Source organism: Cygnus atratus, chromosome 26, assembly GCF_013377495.2.
Source record: "Cygnus atratus isolate AKBS03 ecotype Queensland, Australia chromosome 26, CAtr_DNAZoo_HiC_assembly, whole genome shotgun sequence".
Lineage (NCBI taxonomy): Eukaryota > Metazoa > Chordata > Aves > Anseriformes > Anatidae > Cygnus > Cygnus atratus.
Genome location: NC_066387.1, coordinates 4,589,551 through 4,605,826, shown reverse-complemented (window position 1 = coordinate 4,605,826; position 16,276 = coordinate 4,589,551). Strand labels below are relative to the sequence as shown.

Sequence of the window (16,276 nt, the reverse complement as noted above, 5' to 3'; positions counted from 1 at the left end):
ACTTGACGGTTATGAAAATTGTATCAAGAGTTTTATTTTTTGACTTCAAAGCCTTCTTAATAAAGACTTTTTACTATATACGAACCCATGTGCTGCCTCCACTGCATCGCTGCCTGCGGCATCTCGGCATCAGGATGCTTGGGCATGGCTGTCCCACGCCGCTCCCGTCTGTCTGTCTGTGTCCCCCCTCAGTGTTCCCTGGGGTGGTTTGTCTGGGTTTTGGGACCAGTTTGGGGAGAAATAACCAACTAAATGTTGCCCAGCACCTGCTGTCTCCCTGGCTTTTGGAGCCTGGGCCGAGCCCACCTACGCGATTTGTTAACGAGCCGCATGGCACTGACGGCCCTCGGGTGAGCGGGGATTAATTTTCGCATCAGAAAACATCCCAGTTGCACTCTCCTACAGGGGGACAAGGCTCCCACCCTCCCATTTGCCCAGCGGAGCGCCCCGTGGGATTGCTTCAGAGCACAGCAGCCGGGCGTGGGTGGGTGCTTGGGGCAGGAGCGTGGTCCGAAGGGGATGTCGCCACAGGGTGAATTGTCCCCATCCTGGCCAGCATCCCCGCCTTGTCCCCCACCTCTCGCCCTGCTTGGGCAGCCCCTCGTCCCCCTGTCCCCAGCTGCCAGGCCAACCCCATGGCCTCATCTTGGTCACCAACCCTGAGCCCCTCGGCACAGGGTCATCAGCCACCTCCTCGCGGCATCCAGGGCCACCGTGGGCACGTGGGATCCATGACTAGTGGCACCCATAGGGCAGGAGGACCCACAGAACATGGCACCCGTGGGCCATGGGGACCCACAAACAGTGGCACACGTGGACAGTGGCACCCATGGACCATGAGGACCCACAGAAAATGGCACCCACGGGCCATGGGGACCCACAGGCTGTGTCACCCATGGGCCATGGGGACCTACACCCAAGGGCTGTGGACACCCATGGGCAGCAGCACCCCCAGACACCCACCAGCACACCGCAGGTGCAGGGTGCCACCCCCCCCCCCCCCCCCTCAAACCCAGGGACCTGGGACAAGGAAGCCAGTGCCCCACAGGGACCGCACGTGGCAGGGGGGCCCAGGACGAGGGTCCCAAACTGGGTCCCCCCCCCCCCCCGCGCCCATGGGTCCCTCCCTTGGCATGAGTCAGTGAAAAAGGCTGGAGGTGCACTGAGAAAAAAATCCCATTATGGACCGAGCTGAACTCAGTCGGAGGGGGTCGCTCAGCAGCACCCCGCTCCATCACTCACCCATGGGTGCTTGGGGTGCCCTGGGTGGGGGCCGGGGTGCAGGTGGCCCAAGTTACCCTGCATGAGGGCACTTCTGGGGTGTCTTAGATCGGAGAGGCTTGGAGTTCCCTTGATGGTTCCAGGTAGGGGAGTGTTTCAAGGGGTCCTGGGTGGGGTTGTCCCAGATAGGGCTTCTCGGGGGCGTCCCAGGAGGGAGTTGGGGTGCCCCAAATGGGAGGTGGGGGTCTCTTGGGGTGCTGCAGCTGTGGGGTGGGGAGAAGCTAGCCACAGCTCCCCATCATCTCCCCCAGCTGGTGAGGGTGTGTGGGGCTGACCAGGAGGCGGAGCAGGGTGGGACCCCCACACCCAATTAGCAGCAATTAGCAGGCTGGGACCCCCCACCCAATCATCAGCAATTAGTGGCCATAAAGGGGCCACAGGCGGGGGGAGCAGTAGTGTGGCAGAAGTGGGGGAACCATGGCAGCAGGGCAGCCCTACGGGCAGGTGAGGCTTGGTGCTGCTGGGGGTGGTACAGGGTGGAGGGGGAAAGGGCTGCCAATGCTGCTCCCGCCCCAGCACCTCTGGGACTGCTGCTGGTCCCTAGGAGGGGGTACCCAAAGCGCAGCCCCCTTTGCGTCCCCTCCCTAGCCTGCTTGCTTTGCATTTGCTGGGCTGTAGCAGGGCAGTAACATGGGTGCTCCTAGACCTGGGGGGGTTCGCTGCCTGCTGAGCCCCCTGGGTTTGCAAATTCAGCAGCAGTAGCAGTAGGATGGCTTCGCCAGCCCTGGCTCCTGGCGATGGGCTGAGGTGGGAGCAGGGTGTTAGAGCAGCAGAGGGCTCCAAGGTGGTGTGTGGAAGCCGTGAGGTGCTCCCTGAGCCTGGCAGCAGCGCTGCAGCCATTAGAGGAGCTTTTTCTCCCTTTTTAAGCTCACAATATGGCCTCATGCCTGCCTGCACGGAGCAGTGGGGGCACCAGCCCCCTGGAGCAGCCCTTGTTCCCTGCAGGCTGGCAGAGCTGCTGCAGTGGGGTCCGGGAGTTGCGGGTTTCCCATCTCTGAGCATCCTGTAGTGGGGCAGGACAAGCCCTACAGTGCAAGGACAAGGGGTGCTGCCGGCTGGGAAGGGAGAGCCACGGGGCTGGGTCAGAACAAGGAAACTGGGGCTGGGGTATCTCCCCGGCTCTGTTTCTGGGGTGCCGGAGCCGGTTTTGAGCCCCTTCTTGCAGAAACTTTCTGGTGTCAGGCTCTGATCTTTGGTGATCCCGTGGCAGTAGCCCCAGTGCCCTCTTGCACATCTGGGCAGGATCCCTGCTGGCAGGAGCAGCAGGTCCATGGGGGACCCGGCGGTGATGCTGAGCACCAGGCTGCTGCCTCTGAGAGCCACAGGGGGCTGCGATGCCCAGCTCAGGGCTGTGTGCGTCTCCTGTCCCATGTCTGAGGCCATCTGCTGGGACCTTGTCCCTTCTGTGTCCCCACAGGGTGCCCGGGTCTGGATCCCTGACTGCGTCCAGGTCTGGAGGGCGGCAGAAATAACCAGAGACTACAAGGAAGGAGATGCCGTTCTGCACCTCTGCCTGGAGGATGGCTCGGTGAGGCTGGGGCCTCGTGGCCCCACGGGTCCCTTTGCTCACTGCGTGGCCAGGCATCCTGAGCTGGGTGCTGGGGCTCACTCTGTGCGCCCAAACCAGCCTGGGTTCCTCACTGGGGAGCAGAGAGGCCGTGGATGTGCCCAGCGGCTTGTCTGCTGTCTGAGTACTGCGTGCTGAGGCCACATCCCCTGCCTGTGCTGCCACCAAGGGGCCACCTGTCCCTGCTCAGCACTCATCCTGCCCCGTCCCCGCAGATGCTGGCTTACCCCATCGAGTCCCAGCTGCCGCCTCTCTGCAACCCCGAGTGCCTCTCGGGCAAGGATGACCTGGTGGCCCTGAGCTACCTGCACGAGCCGGCCGTGCTGCACTCGCTCCGCGTGCGCTTCCTGGAGGCCAATGCCATCTACACCTACTGCGGTGAGCCCCCTGCACTCCCTGTCCCCCTGCACCCTGGGATGAGTGCCCTCATGCCCCTTTCCTGTGCACGCCCCCTTCCTCCAGGTATCATCCTGGTTGCAATCAACCCCTACAAGCCGCTGCCCATCTACGAGGAGGAGGTGATCTATGCCTACAGTGGCCGGGAGATGGGGGACATGGACCCCCACATCTTTGCGCTGGCGGAGGAGGCGTACAAGCAGATGGTGAGGTGAGAGCATCACCATGGGGGGGGTCCCGCTGCTGGAGCAGCCCCCCAGGTTGTGGTGGGGCAGGGCTGAAGCCCCCATATGGCCCGTGGAGAACCTTCCCCATGGGGCACGGGCTCGTGTCCCCCTCCCGCAGGTTCAGGAAGAATCAGTCCCTCATCATCAGCGGCGAGTCGGGCGCAGGGAAGACAGCATCAGCCAAGTATGCCATGAGGTACTTCACTGCCGTCGGGGGCTGCCTGGGGGACTCCAGCATGGAGGAGAAGGTGCTGGCCTCCAGCCCTGTCATGGAGGTGGGTTCCTGCCTGCCCCCAGGCTCTCCCTGTGCTCCTTGTGGCCTTGCATCCCTGATGTTCCCCCTGATAACATGGGTGGGTGGAGGGGACTGAATGTCTCTGGAGCACCTGGAGATCTGAGGCCACCTAATGCCTCCTGCCAGGCCTTTGGGAATGCGAAGACGACCAGGAATGACAACAGCAGCCGCTTTGGGAAGTACATCGAGATTGGCTTCAGCCAAGCCCATGTCACTGGGGCCACCATCAAAACCTACCTGCTGGAGAAGTCCCGCGTCACCTTCCAGGTGGGTCTTGGGGCGGCACGGGGACAGGGCTGTGCAGGGGCTGCCTTGCTCCTCCTGGGTCAAGCTGGGAGAGCGAAGTGTCCCTTGTCCCCAGTCTGGGGCCTCAGCACCGCCCTTTTTGGGGACCTGAGGTGACCCAGCTGCCCTTCCCACAGGCGAGAGCAGAGAGGAACTACCACATCTTCTACCAGCTTTGTGCCTCAGCTGTCCTGCCTGAGCTGCAGGGCCTGGGTCTCCGTGAGTACCCCAGCCCTGTAGCATGGCGTGGGCAGTGCTGGTGTTCCTGCCGTTCCCCAAAACGGGGGCAGGATTGGGCTGCCAGCTGGGTGCTGTGCATGCTCTGCACCACAGGATGAGGGGGGCTGGGGGGCCTGGTGGGGCAGTGCTGGTTTCACTGCCCGCACATCTTGCCCGCAGGTGGGGCAGAGACCTTCCACTACACCCGCCAGGGTCGGTGCACTGCCAGCACCGATGATGCAGCTGACCTGGACAGCACACGGCATGCCTTCTCCCTCCTGGGTACTGTCCTGGTGGGGCACGGGGGGGGGAGACTGTCGGGGTGGGCAGGGCCGGTCCCCATCATCCCACTACCATCACCCCATTGCTGGTGGGAGCACCGGGGATGGACACCCTGGTGCTGGGGAGCCCAGATATCTGCTGGCTGTTCCCATCTCCTCAGCCTGTGGGATATGGGGTTCCCCCCAGCACTGGGGGCAGCCCCTCATGCCCCCACTGTGCCTGCAGGTGTCCCCGAGGCCGACCAGCTGGAGCTCTTCTCCGTCCTTGCTGCCATCCTGCATCTGGGCGACATCGCAATCAGAGGGAGGGACCGCCACGGGGACGGGTGCTTCGTGGAGGTGAGCGAGAGCTCACTGTGCCTGGCCACATCGGGACCCGCATCCCAGCGGTGCTGGTGACACTTCTGTCCCTCTGCAGCCCGCTGATGAGGCCCTGGGGCAGTTCTGCACGCTGCTGGGCATTGAGGAGGCACAGGTCACACGCTGGCTCTGCCATCGCAAGCTGGTGACCGCTGGCGAGACCTACCTGAAGCCGCTCTCCAGGCAGCAGGCACTGGACTCCCGGGACGCCCTGGCCAAGCACATGTACGGGCAGGTCTTCAGGTGGATGGTGAGCAGGGTCAACCGTGCCCTGCGGTCACCGGAGGGCCACCACACCTCCATTGGCATCCTGGACATCTACGGGTAAGAATGGCTCTCCTCTGCCATGTCGTGTGGAAGAGTGTGGTCCTGCTCCTGCTGTGGGTCTGTGGCCACCAGCTGGGTTGTGGGGCAGTGCCTGTCCCTGTAGTGAGGCTGGGTCCGTGGCCACCTGCAGCTCCTGGATGGCTGGGGCGGTTCTGCCCTGCTCAGCTGGGTCTCTGTCCGCAGGTTTGAGATGTTTGAGTTCAACAGCTTTGAGCAGTTCTGCATCAACTACGCCAACGAGAAGCTGCAGCAGCTTTTCAACCTGGTGGGTGTCACCCAGATGTCCCCTCCAGCACCCTGCTGTGCTGGTGCCTCTGGCTTTCTGCCCTGGGGACGTGGCTGGTCCTCTGGGCCTGGGGCTCTGGGAGGCTGCTGGAGCTGGACATGGCCCAAGAAGTGCCCCTGCCCCAGGAGAGGGGCTGCTTTGGTGCCCTGTGGAAACCCAGGTGCTGCCTGCAGCCAGCCCGGTGACCGGGCCACCTCTGCCCCATCTCATCTCATCCTGCTCTTCATCCCTCCCTCTTAGCATGTCTTCAAGCTGGAGCAGGAGGAGTACGTGACTGAGAAGATCCCTTGGGTCTTCGTCGATTTCTGTGACAACCAGCTGTGCATCGAGCTCATTGAGGGCCGCCTCGGCATCCTGGACCTGCTGAATGAGGAGTGCAAGGTGGGTGTGAGGCACTGGAGCAGGTCACTGTGGCTGTCCTGAGCCCTCGGCCACCCCTCCAACCCCTCTGCCTTTCAGATGCCCCAAGGCAGTGACGGGAGCTGGGCACAGAAGCTCTACCAGACCCACCTCGGCAGCTCCCACTTCCAGAAGCCCAAGAGGCCCATGGACGCCTTCATTGTCTGCCACTTTGCTGGCAAGGTAGGAGAGCTGCAGTGGTGGTGGTACCTCACTGTGTGGGGGGCTTGGCAGCACCCAGCCTGACCCTCAGGAGCTGCTGGGGGCATCTCCTGCAGCCTCTGCCCTCTCTGTGCTGGGCTGCAGCTCCAAGGGCAGGAATTAGAGAAATTAGGAGGTCCTGCGGTGGTGCCATCAGCGGTGTGGCCACAGCCAGCCCTGGCTCCTGCAAGTGTCCTTTCCAAGAGCCCTGCCCCAATCCAGGCTGGGAAGCCCCTAACGCTGGTGCTGGTGTTGTCCCCTGCCAGGTGGAATACCAGTGCAGTGGGTTTGTGGAGAAGAACAGGGACACCATCCCCGAGGAGCTGGTGGGGCTGCTGCGAGCCAGCAAGGTGAGAGCCAGCCCCACGGGTGCTGGAAGGGGTGGGTGTTGCAGGAGGTGGAAGCCACGCAGGGTGAGTCCTGTGTTTGTTGGGGGTGGTGACCCATGGTCAGGGTGCCCTGTGATGTGGGTGCCCCCATTTTATTCTCCTGCCCTCGGGCTGGGGTGTGCTGCTGCTCCCACGTTGGTAACGCTGTCTTCTCCTCCCCTCTGTACCGTGTGGCCCTGGCAGAAGGTAAGGGACATCCAGGGGGAGAGCTCTTGTTCAGCTGGGAGGGTGCCCACGACTTGCCCTTGGGTTCCCTTAGGGGGCAAGTGGGGGGGCACAGCTGGTTCCGGCACATCTGGGGCATGTCGGGGCTGTGGCAGTATCAGGATCCTGCATGGGGCTGGCCTCTGGGGCCACGTGTCCTGCTGGTGCTGGCTCTGGGGCGGTGTGGGGTGCTGCTTGCTGCAGGCCCACCCTGCTCACGGCTCTGCTCCACGCAGTCTGCCCTGCTCGCCGAGCTCTTCCTGGAGGATGGGGATGGGGCTGTGTCCCTGCAGTCCCGCAGGTCCAGCGGCCCCTGGCTGCCCGGCCGCCCCAGCCGCAGGTCGCTGCCCAGCAGCCAGAGGAGCAAGAAGTCCATCTCCAGCCAGGTACAGGACGGGGGAGCCCTGAGCCCTGCTCTGTCCTGGGGGACACCCCCCTGGGCCCTGCCTGCTGGCCCTGACCACCTTCCTGTTGTGCTCCGCAGTTCAGAGCCTCCCTGAACCGGCTGATGGAGATGCTGGGCAGCACCACGTCGCACTACATCCGCTGCATCAAACCCAACGACGGGAAGCTGCCCTTTGTGTGAGTGCGATAGGGACGCTGCGGGGCTCTGCTCCCCCCCTCTAAGCCGTGTCCCTCCTGCCCTACGTGCCTTGGTGCACGCCTGGATGAGCTGCATGGGATCAGTTTGTTTTTTTTCTTTTTGACCCCAGGTTTGACTCCAGGCGAGTGGTGGAGCAGCTGCGAGCCTGTGGGGTCCTGGAGACCATTCGGATCAGTGCCACGGGCTACCCCTCCAGGTACCCCCTGCTTCCCCGGCACCCCAGGGCTCCCCCTGGCCAGAGCACCCCACTGATCCCCTCTGTTCCCCACAGGTGGACATACCAGGAGTTCTTTGACAGGTACAGGGCTCTGGTGAGCAGAGAGGAGCTGGTGGGTGCTGATGTGAAGCAGAGCTGCAGCCTTGCCCTGGGGAGGCTGCTCCAGGTAAGGGCTCTGCTCAGGGGGTGCAGCTGCGGTACGTGAGCATCCCTTGTAGATGCTTTTTCCCATCTTTCTTCCAGTGTGTGTGTGCGCGCCCCATGGGGTGCAGAAATGGGTGTAATATTGATGGGGAGGAATTGGGATTCCCCCAGCCACTGGGGAAGCTGAGCAAGGAAGGCTGGGTGCATACAGAGTATTGCTTTGGAGGAACCTGGCCAGGGTGTGCCTTCTCCCTGGTTCTGACTCCCCCCTTCTGCCCCCAGGACCCCAGCAAGTACCAGTGTGGGAAGAGCAAGGTGTTTTTCCGGGCCGGCCAGGTGGCCTACCTGGAGGAGCTGCGGTACCGGCGGCTGCGGGCAGCCTGCACCCTGCTGCAGCGGCACCTGCGGGGCTGGCTGGCGCGGCGGCGCTTCGGGCGGGCGCGTGCTGCGGTGCTCTGCCTGCAGCGCCATGCCCGGGGCCTGCTGGCCCGCAGGTGAGCGGGGCCAGGGCTCTGAGGGAGATGCAGTGAGCAGAGACCGGGCTCTGGGGTGGGCTGGGGGCTCTGCTGCCCTGCACCCAGCTCCTCGCCTCCCCACAGGCTCGCCGCGATGCTGCGGAGGAGCAGAGCTGCTGTGGTGCTGCAGAAGACTGTGAGGATGGTGCAGGCCCAGCGCTCCTACCTGCGCACACGCCGGGCTGCTGTCACCATCCAAGCCTTTGCCCGGGGCATGTTTGCCCGGCGTCTGTACCGGCAGGTAGGAGCCTGGCAGGGTGCTGGGTGGCCCCGTCCTGCGGTGGGGAGCCCCTGCCCCATGCAACTGAGGGAGCAGCGTGCTCTCGGTGATGCTGTCACCTTCTTGACATCTTGGTGACAAACTGGCTGTTCTTGCCATGCTGCTTGGGGTCAGTTGGCATCACAGCGCCTCTTGGTGACAGCGTGGCACCAACCCCACTGTCCCCAGGTGCACAGGGCTGCTATTGTCCCTGTGCCTGCTGGCAGTGCCACTGCCCCGTCTCTCCCTTGCAGATGGTGCGGCACCAGAAAGCCGTGGTGATCCAGGCAGCTGTCAGGGGCTGGCTGGCCCGGAGCCGCTACGCCCGGCTGCGTGGGGCCGTGCTCTACCTGCAGTGCTGCTACCGCCGGGCGCGGGCACGCCGGGAGCTGCGGCGCCTGCGGGCGGAGGCGCGCTCGGTTGAGCACTACAAGCAGCTGCACAAGGGCATGGAGATCAAGGTGATGCAGCTGCAGTGCAGGCTGGATGAGCAGGTGGGTGCTGCAGCCTGCTTCGGACCTGCCTTTGCCAACCAGTCCCTGTATAACCAAAACCATAGCCCTGGTCTGCCCCATCCTGGCCGTGGAGCTGGCCCTGCAGGGCGCATGTCTCCAGGCAGGAGTACTGCATCTAGGGGTCAGTGCTGGGTTTCTGATGCACCCTGGGGATGTGCTGGTGCCCTCCTGGGTGCTTGGGTGGGCACAGCCTCACAGCACAGCAGCGTGTGCTGGAACGGCTCCGGCACAGCGCGTTCTCCCACCGGCCACATCAGCTGCCGCCATCTGGGCAAGCGTCTCATCTCCGGCTGCCACCGCTCCAGCTCCAGGGGTGACTGCGGAGTGTGAGGGAGGGCCCCCGCTGTGCTGCCCTGTCCCTGGGGATGGAAGCAGCCAGGAGGTGGGGAGCGGGATGCGGAGGCATGGCAAAGCTCACAATGCATGGCTCCATCTGGGATGGTGCCTGATGGAGAGCTCTGCGTGGTGGTGGTGGGTGGGTGGGGTAACCAAGGCTCAGGGCTCCCACTGATGGGGAGAAGGGGACCCAAGGGGCTGCCCCCAGCACCCCATAACCTGCTCTGACTCCAGGCCCAGGAGAAGCAGCGGCTGGCGGAGCAGCTCTTGGCACTGAACACTGCCCATGCCGAGGAGGTGCAGCGCCTGCGGGCAGAGATGCAGGGGCTGCGGGAGGACGCGGCCCGCGATGCCCAGGTCCAGCAGCTGCAGGAGCGGCTGGCCGAGCTGGAGAGGCACAGTGCTGAGAGCCACCTGGCCCAGGAGGTCGAGGAGCTCCGGCAGGTCTGTCGTGGGGATAGCTGGGGCTGCTCTTGCTCTATGGGGACTTTCCAGGGCCCTGAGCCTGGTGCTGAGTGCCCACACAGGGGTCCCTGGGCTGTACCGACCCCTCTGCTCCTCCCCCAGCGCCTGGCAGAGGTGGAGGCCATGAAACTGCACCTGGGGGAGGAGAGAGATGCCCTGATCCAGCGCACCTTGGAGCAGTCGCAGGATCTGGAAGGTAGAAGGGTTCCCCTGCCCCATCCTGCACAAGGCTGGACCTGCAGGCCCGGTGTGCCCCCCATTGCAGGGGCTGCACCCTGTCCCCAGCCCCGTGTGTCCGCTGTCCCCTGCAGAGCAGCACCAGCGTGCAGCGCGGGAGAGCCGGGGGCTGCAGCAGGAGCTGGAGGAGGAGCGGGCGCGCTACCAGAGCCTGGTGAAGGAGTACGCCCGCCTGGAGCAGGGCTACGAGAATCTGCGGGACGAGGTGGCCTTCCACAGGGTGAGGGGCTGGGGGGCTCGGGGTCCAAAGCCACTTTCCTTTAAGCTGCGGGGCCGGAGGGCTGAGCTGCCCTGTCCTTGTGCCCCATCCTGGGGAGGGGACAAGTGGTGTGTGCCAGCCGGTGGGTGTTTGGGGAGCGGGGCACCAACCCTGCCCTCCTCCCCCTTAGCAAAGCACCATCAGACGCTCCCCTTCGTCCGAGAGCTTCCTGGGCTCTGAGAGCAGCTACCTGTCCTCCATGTCCACCGCCCCATCACGGGATGGCTCCGACCAGCAGGCTGAGGTAGTTGGGACAGCAGTGGGGCTGGCAGGGTGGGGGTGACAAGTGGCCTGTCTGTGGGAGCCTGTGGGGCCAGCTGTGCGCCCACCTGGGGGTGTTTGCAAGGATTTCAGCCCCTGGCTTCCCCACCAAGCCCCCTCCTTGCACCCAGGGGCCAGAGGAGCGCTGGCAGCCGGTGCCTGAGGCTCCCCAGCCCGCGGGGGAGCCGCTGCCCAACGGCGGCGCAGGGCAGGACCCCTTGGAGCAGGCGTACCTCCTCCTGCTGGGGCAGCTCAATGCTGTCACCGAGGAACTGGCCCGCACCCGCGAGGAGCTGCGGAGGAGCAAAGCCTCTGCCGAGCACGAGGAGAAGAAACCCCTGGACTTCCTGAAGCGAAGGGTGAGTTCCTGCCCCGCTGGTATGGGGCCGGGTGGGGCTGTCGGGGCTGCTCTCACCCTGCCCTGCTCTCCTGGCAGAACATCGCCGGGATGCTGGGGCTGGGCAGGAGCCCAGAGAAGGCAGCGGACGATGACTTGAAGCATGCATACGATGCCGTGCAGGTTGCCAACAAGTGAGTGTGGCTCCAGAGGGGGTCTGGCTGGGGCTGGGATCCCTGCAGTGGGCTGCAGCATCATGGGGTACTGCTGGGGGCTTCCCTGCTGTTCTGGCCAGCTGCAGTCACCTCACCTGTGCAGTGCTGTGATGCTGGGCAGCTCCAAACCTCCAAAGCAGCCGTCTACCCACCTGCATCCACGGCTCCCCTTCCCTGCTGTGCTGCATCCTCCTGGGAGGCTGGAGCTCCCCAGAATGGGTGCGCCCACCCCACAAGCTTGCTGGGTGCCCCCAGCCTGTTTCTGGGCTGGCCTTGGTGCATTCAGAGGGAAGATCAGGGTGGGGGGAAAGTCCCAAGCTTGCAGGCTTTAAGGGACAAATGACACTCTGAAGGATGGGGTGTGATAATTCACAGCACCATGGAGTGGTTTGGGTTGGAAGGGACCTTGAAGCCCACCCCGTCCCACCCCTGCCATGGGCACAACCCCCCACCAGCCCAGGCTGCCCCCAGCCCCATCCAGCCTGGCCTTGGGCACTGCCAGGGATGGGGCACCCACAGCTCCTCAGGGCAGCCTCAGCCAGGGCCTCACCGCCCTCAGGGGAAAGAATTTCTTCCTAACAGTTCATCTAAACTTATCTAAACCTATAAACCTACCCTCTTCTAGTTTAAATCCGTTGCCCCTTGTCATATCAGTACATGCCCTCGTGAAAAGTCTCTCCATCTTACAAGTCCCCTTTAGGTACTGGCAGGCTGCTGTGAGGTCTCCCTGGAGCCTTCTCTTCTCCAGGCTCAACACCCCCAGCTCTCCCAGCCCGTCCTAATAGCAGAGCTGCTCTGTGGCCTCCTCTGGACTTGCTCTGGCAGGTCCCTGACCTTGTGCTCCAGGTGGGGTCCCACGAGGGCAGAGCAGAGGGGCACAATCCCCTCCCTCGCCCTGCTGGTCACCCCTGGTGCAGCCAGGGTACAGCTGGCTTCCTGGGCTGCGAGCAGGCGCTGCTGGTTCGTGTCCTATTTCCCAGCTTTATGTCCTATTTCCCATCCACCAGTACCCCAAGCCCTTCTCCACGGGGCTGCTCTACATCCCTTTGTCCCCCAGCCTGTGCTGATGTTTGGGACTGCCCCGACCCAGGTGCGGCGCCCTGTGCGTGGCCTCGTTGGTCTGCACGAGGTTCCCGTGGGCTCACCTCTGAGCCCTGTCTGGTCCCTGGGGATGACACCCTGTCCTCCTGGGTCTGCACCCCTCAGCGGGGTGCGTGCACGTGCTGAGGGTACACTCGACCCCGCTGTGTGTCACTGACAGTGATAATGACAGCACGGGGCCCAGGGCAGGCCAGGCAGGTGACACCGGCCTGGCTCGGTGACTCGGGTTCCCCGGCACGCGCAGGCTGCTGGCGAGCCAGCTGCAGGAGGAGAAGCAGCAGCACGAGGAGGAGGTGGAGGGGCTGCACCTCGACATCCGCTCGCTCAAGCAGCTGAGCCAGCAGCAGGCAGCCCTCATCCAGGACCTGCAGCGGCACCAGGGCCAGGAGGGGCTGCAGCACCATGTCGTGCGGCTCAAGGAGGAGAACTGGGTAAGGGGGGGGGGGGGACAGGGCTTGGACAGCTCCCCCCACCCCATAGTGAGCTGCAGCATCCCACTGGGGAGCGATGCAGGGGACCCAAGGCATCCCCCAGCTCCGTACCCCATGAGTTGGGTGCTGGTGGGGGTGGCTGAGCCCTACAAGAGCTGTCCCTGCCCAGGAGCTGATCCAGAAGCTGGAGAAGCAGGAGAGGACCACCATGAAGCTCCAGAAGCAGCTCAGAGCCTATGCAAAGCAGATCCAGGACTTCACGGGTGAGTGCCTGCATGGGGGGGGGGCATGAGGCTGGCTGGGGTGGGGGGCGGGCTGGTGCATCACCCAGCCTCAAGGTGGGGACCAGGGCACCTCCAAACCCCAGGGAGCTTTTCTTGGGCTGAGCCAAAGGGACCTGCTCCAGGTCCCCTGGCCCAGGACACAGCAGGATGTAACCCATGCTCCTCCCCACCAGTGAAGAGAGAGACCACCGGGCTGGGGCAGGAGCCAGCAGCATCCCAAGCAGTCCCATCCCCACCGGGGCTGTCCCAGGCCATGCTGGCGTGGAGGATGGAGGATGAAGGGCGCATCATCAAGGCTATCATCACAGGTAGGGCTTGGGTAGACGGGGACCCCATTACCCAACAAAGCAGCTTGCTCCCTACTAGGGTTTCTTCCCCAAAAGATGGTCTCATCCTTCCCACCTCACTGGGGCAGCAGCCTGCACCCTCCAGCTCTCTGTAAGTGTCTGCTCCCCCCTGCAGACTACCGCCCGCCTAGCAGCCCAGGGGCACTGCCGGAACTGCCAGCCTTCCTCCTCTTCCTCTGCCTCCGCCACGCAGACCACTGCCGTGACGAGCCGCGGGCCTGCTCCCTGCTGGATGCGGCCATCAATGCCATCAAGAGGGTGATGAAGGTGCTGGACCTGGCCACCGGGGGGGGGATTTGTGCTGAGGAGTAGGAGCTCTGCTGGCCAACATGGGGGGGAGGCACTGGGTCTGCAGCCTGGTCCCCAGGGCTTTGTGTGATGGAGCTGGGGAGTCCAACCTGAGCATCCCCTGGGGCTTGGGGGGCTTGGAGAAAGCGTGGGGTGGGGGTGCTGGCATTGCTGGAGCCTCGCTGACCCCCCACTGTGCTCACTTTCCCCCCCCCCCTTGCAGAAGCACAGCGATGACTTTGAAGTTGTGGCCCTCTGGCTGGCAAATACCTGCCAGCTTCTGAACTGTCTGCGCCAGTATGGCCGGGATGAGGTAGGGCTGGGCTGGGGAGGGGGACATCACACCCCTACACCCTTCCCTGGGAAGAGTGGGGGCTTTGGGGACTTCGGGAAGGGGGCAATGAGGCTTGTCCAGGGCTGGGGCTGCATCCCAGCCTGGGTGTGCGTGGGGATGTACAGGGATGGAGCCAATGTTCTCATCCCCCAGGAGGGTTGGGGGGGTACCCCTGTATTTTCTTCTATTTTTATTTTTTTGCCTCCCTCCTGGGGCTGTCCCCCTGACCTGGCCGTGCCCCCAGAGCTGCTCCCAGGGGAACACGGCGCGGCAGAGCGCGCACCGCCTGCAGCACCTGGACCTGCAGAGCGCCGGCCGCAGCCTGGGCGCCTTGGCTGTGCAGCTCTACCAGCAGCTCATCCGCACCGCCGAGAAGTGCCTCAAGCCCATGATTGGTACGGAGGGGGCTCGGGCAATGGGGGCTGGGAGCTGGGGGGGCTCACAGGACCCCCATCCTGTGATGCTGGCTTGGGGAGGGAGCACTACACGAGAGCAACCTGGTATGTTGTGCCCGGAGGTGGGAGGTGGACTTGGAATTGGGTCTCCATGGGGTCCTGCTGCTCCCCGAGCCTCCTAGCTTGGAAGGGGGAGCTGGAGGGGGCTCAGCACCCCTGGGAACCTTGGGCTGCAGCCCTGGGGGACTCCATCAACCCCCTGCCCCACCAGTCCCTCTGTCCCCAACCACAATGCAGAGCCAAGGCGCCCTGCGAAGCACAAGGCAGCACCTCCTTGGTCTGACCAACCTTTTCTTTTTTCCTTTTTTTTTCCTAACCCTCTAGTTTCAGCGATGTTGGAGAGCGAGACCATCCAGGGCCTGGCCTCCTCCTGCCCTCCTGGCCTTCACCGGCCCTCGGCCCCCATAGCCCACACCCTGCCTGAGCTCCTGCAGCAGCTGGGCTCCTTCCACCAGGTGCTGGGCTGCCATGGGCTGGCCCCAGCTGTGGGGCACCAGGTCCTGCGTCAGCTCCTCTTCCTCGTCAGCGGCACCACCCTCAACTACCTGCTGCTGAGGAAGGATGCCTGCTCCTGGAGCCGTGGCATCCAGCTCAGGTTGGTCCCTGCATGGGGTTGTAGTGTATTTGCGGGGGGGCTGGGACACTGTGGGTGCCTCCCCCTGACCCCTTGTCACGGCAGGTACAACATCAGCCAGCTGGAGCAGTGGCTGCGGGCGCAGGGGCTGCAGCACAGCGGGGCCCGTGAGATGCTGGAGCCGCTGGTGCAGGCTGCCCAGCTGCTGCAGGTGAAGAAGGCGACAGAGGAGGATGCCGGAGCTATCTGCAGCCTGTGCACGGTGCTGTCACCGCAGCAGGTACTGGGGGGTGACTGGGGTTCACCATCCTGGGGGGCTCCCATCCCACCCCGGGGGCTGCTCTGCCCCCATAGGCTGGGAGGCTGGGGCGGGGGGGGGGGGGTCACAGAGGTCCCCTGATGTCCCTCCAGGTCGTGAAGATCCTGCGGGCGTACACCCCAGCTGCGGGGCTGGAGGAACGTGTGAGCCCCGGCTTCATCAGCACTGTGGAGGTAAGCGGCGACCTCGGCTCTGGCCCCTCAGGCTCTGTCCCCACGGGGCCACCCCCCTGCTGAGCGCCGTGTCCCCCCGCAGAGGCGACTGCAGGAGCAGCAGCAGGAGGGAGGTCCCAGCCAGCTGCTGGTGGACACCAGCCACCTCTTCCCTGTGAACCTGCCCTTCGTCGCCTCCCCTGTGCACCTGGATGAGCTCCGCATCCCCGACACCATCGACCTGGCTTTCCTCGTCCGCCTCTGAGCCCTGTCCGGCCCCCCAGGGGCAGGAGGACGGCTGCTGCGCTTCGTGGTGCTCCCCTGGGGGCTGTTTGTTGCTGAGACCTGTGGGTACTTTTGTTTTGTGGTGCGGCCACAACTCTTTCGGCCACTTTTTAATCCTTTGGTGTTAATAAAAGTCTTTGCAGATAATTTGGGTGTCTGAGGTTGGCTGTGGGCGCGCTGTTTGCGGGGTGGTGGCCTTGGGGTGGTGGTGGTTGGAGGTGGGGGGGGTGTTTGGGGTCTGCCCCAGTCCCCTTTAACCCCTGGGATGAAGTTTGACCTTTGCCCAGGGTAGGAAGAGCAAATCCTGAGCTGCAGGTGGGGTGGTGCAGCATCGCTGGCGTCTTTATGCTTGGAGTTGAGCTTAAAGGGGGGGGGGCAGGGGGGATGGGGAGCCCCTGGGTGCCTGCTCCTCCCTCCCCCCAGCACCCGCAGCCACAGCCAAGGGTGTGCTTTTTAATGTCAGTTATAATAAAATATTTTTACAGAGCCCAAAAAAGTCAAAATAGTGCAAAACATCTCACGGTCATGCATCCATGGTAGCCCCCGCGGCGGGGGGAGGTACAGACACAGGGGCATCGGTGACATGGGTACAGGAGCCGGGTCATCGGTTCAATCACATGCCAAA

General features: G+C 64.0%; 1 protein-coding gene across 1 annotated transcript; it reads left to right on the top strand.

The window, feature by feature from the left end:
* The first annotated feature begins 1,698 nt into the window (after window positions 1–1,698).
* On the top strand, window positions 1,699–15,631 carry LOC118259851 (unconventional myosin-Vb-like). Its single transcript, XM_050715694.1, has 37 exons — window positions 1,699–1,725; window positions 2,699–2,809; window positions 3,064–3,226; window positions 3,311–3,455; window positions 3,590–3,746; window positions 3,893–4,033; window positions 4,189–4,270; window positions 4,451–4,552; window positions 4,778–4,890; window positions 4,970–5,235; window positions 5,422–5,503; window positions 5,765–5,905; window positions 5,984–6,106; window positions 6,391–6,474; window positions 6,954–7,103; window positions 7,202–7,299; window positions 7,431–7,517; window positions 7,593–7,704; window positions 7,965–8,176; window positions 8,282–8,438; window positions 8,711–8,950; window positions 9,542–9,751; window positions 9,875–9,968; window positions 10,084–10,229; window positions 10,399–10,512; window positions 10,661–10,888; window positions 10,966–11,060; window positions 12,427–12,613; window positions 12,783–12,876; window positions 13,071–13,205; window positions 13,360–13,511; window positions 13,756–13,845; window positions 14,111–14,261; window positions 14,646–14,916; window positions 15,001–15,175; window positions 15,307–15,387; window positions 15,470–15,631. Exons 1-37 carry the CDS (start codon window positions 1,699–1,701, stop codon window positions 15,629–15,631), a joined length of 5,178 nt encoding a protein of 1,725 aa, XP_050571651.1.
* Window positions 15,632–16,276: the final 645 nt, after the last annotated feature.

Coding starts and splice junctions, on each gene's coding strand:
- LOC118259851 (XM_050715694.1), top strand. CDS start 1,699: ATGGCAGCAGGGCAGCCCTACGGGCAG. Junction 7,104..7,201: donor AGAAGTCCATCTCCAGCCAG/GTACAGGACGGG, acceptor TGTGCTCCGCAG/TTCAGAGCCTCCCTGAACCG. Junction 10,230..10,398: donor ACGAGGTGGCCTTCCACAGG/GTGAGGGGCTGG, acceptor CCTCCCCCTTAG/CAAAGCACCATCAGACGCTC.